The sequence below is a fragment of the Sinocyclocheilus grahami genome, unplaced genomic scaffold (assembly GCF_001515645.1).
Source record: "Sinocyclocheilus grahami isolate Dianchi unplaced genomic scaffold, SAMN03320097.WGS_v1.1 scaffold13299.1, whole genome shotgun sequence".
Classification (NCBI taxonomy): domain Eukaryota; kingdom Metazoa; phylum Chordata; class Actinopteri; order Cypriniformes; family Cyprinidae; genus Sinocyclocheilus; species Sinocyclocheilus grahami.
The window spans coordinates 23,562-24,835 of record NW_015514833.1 but is presented as its reverse complement, the minus strand read 5'-3'; the positions used below and the strand labels follow the sequence as shown (position 1 = coordinate 24,835).

The 1,274-nt window shown below is 39.6% G+C and overlaps 1 protein-coding gene across 1 annotated transcript in view; it reads left to right on the top strand.

The window, feature by feature from the left end:
• Positions 1–401: 401 nt before the first annotated feature.
• LOC107578984 (leucine-rich repeat-containing protein 58-like) overlaps positions 402–1,274 on the top strand; it is a gene marked incomplete at its 3' end in the record, with an annotated part of 22,309 nt that continues 21,436 nt past the window's right edge. Inside the window, exon 1 of the mRNA XM_016264876.1 lies at positions 402–996. Coding sequence (XP_016120362.1) covers positions 542–996 — 455 coding nt within the window. The remainder of the gene's footprint in view (positions 997–1,274) is intronic.

Below are 1,274 nucleotides of genomic sequence, written 5' to 3'. Positions count from 1 at the left end.
TTTCACTCAAGTAATGGAGTTGAGTACTTTGTCCGCCTCTGCTGTAATGAGACTATTTGTGTAGGAGTATAGAAGCCCTATGATTAGCTACAACTGCCATCATTTGAAGTGTCACAAAATTCTGAAATGATTGTACATTATGGGATTATAATTTTTTTCATTATTAATCATGCATCGTACAGAGGTCAAAGTTATCGAACAAATACGATAATTATCGTACGTCTGGCAACACCGACGTGCAGGGTCGCATAAGAGCCTCATAGTCATGTTTGGCCCCTGGATGACCAACCACTGACTGCAGGAGGCGTGCCGCGTGACACATGCGCGCACTCCAGTACAGATAAAACCAAAGTCTTCGGTCAGGACTCAGGAGCGCCCTTCGCACAGCTGCAGTTTAGTCACTTTAGTCAATATAATATGTGTATGGCTCAAGACAAGAATTCCGAGGCGATAACTTTTTAGATTGTTGCACCATTAAAAAGTCTGATCCTTTGCTTTATTGTATTCCTATTTTATTATTTTGCTGTACTAATTAGTCCATATGGCTCGTTTCCCAAGCATGGACGACAAGTGTTCTGTTTTATATTTATCGCGTCTGCATCTGGACGACTTGAGCTTGGATCATCTCACGGACAGTAAAAGACAACAAATCCAGCAGCTGCATCTCACTTACAATCGTTTATCGTTTCTTCCACCTTCCGTTTGTTTTCTGTTCAACCTGGAATACCTGGATATCAGCAATAATGCGCTCACAGTCATACCAGATGACATTATGCGCCTAACAAACCTAAAGACGTTTGTAGCAAAGAACAATCTTCTGGACGAGTCCTCGTTCCCTAAGGAGTTCGAACGCATGCAGGTAGAGACTCTGAATCTGAGTGGGAACAGGTTTGAGGACATTCCCATGCAGTTTCTCAAAATGACCACACTACAGTCTCTGTCACTTGGAGGAAACAGATTGAAGAATATCCCTGCAGAAATAGAGAACCTGACCAGGTATGAGTTTGTTCCTTTGTCCAGATATGAACCATCTCTTAATACAAAGACCCAAACTACAAAATAATAAATCAATAAATAATTAAAAAAACCAGATTATTCTGATCAATTATTATAAATACACAAAAAATAATGGAGGTATTTACTATGATATATCTATTTCATAATACCATGGTAATACTACTGTGCGAGTGCGAGCCATTACTGTAAGATCAAGAAGATGAAAAGAAGAAACTGCTCTGACTTTTCAACCAGGTTTCAAACTCTGGAAAAAAAAA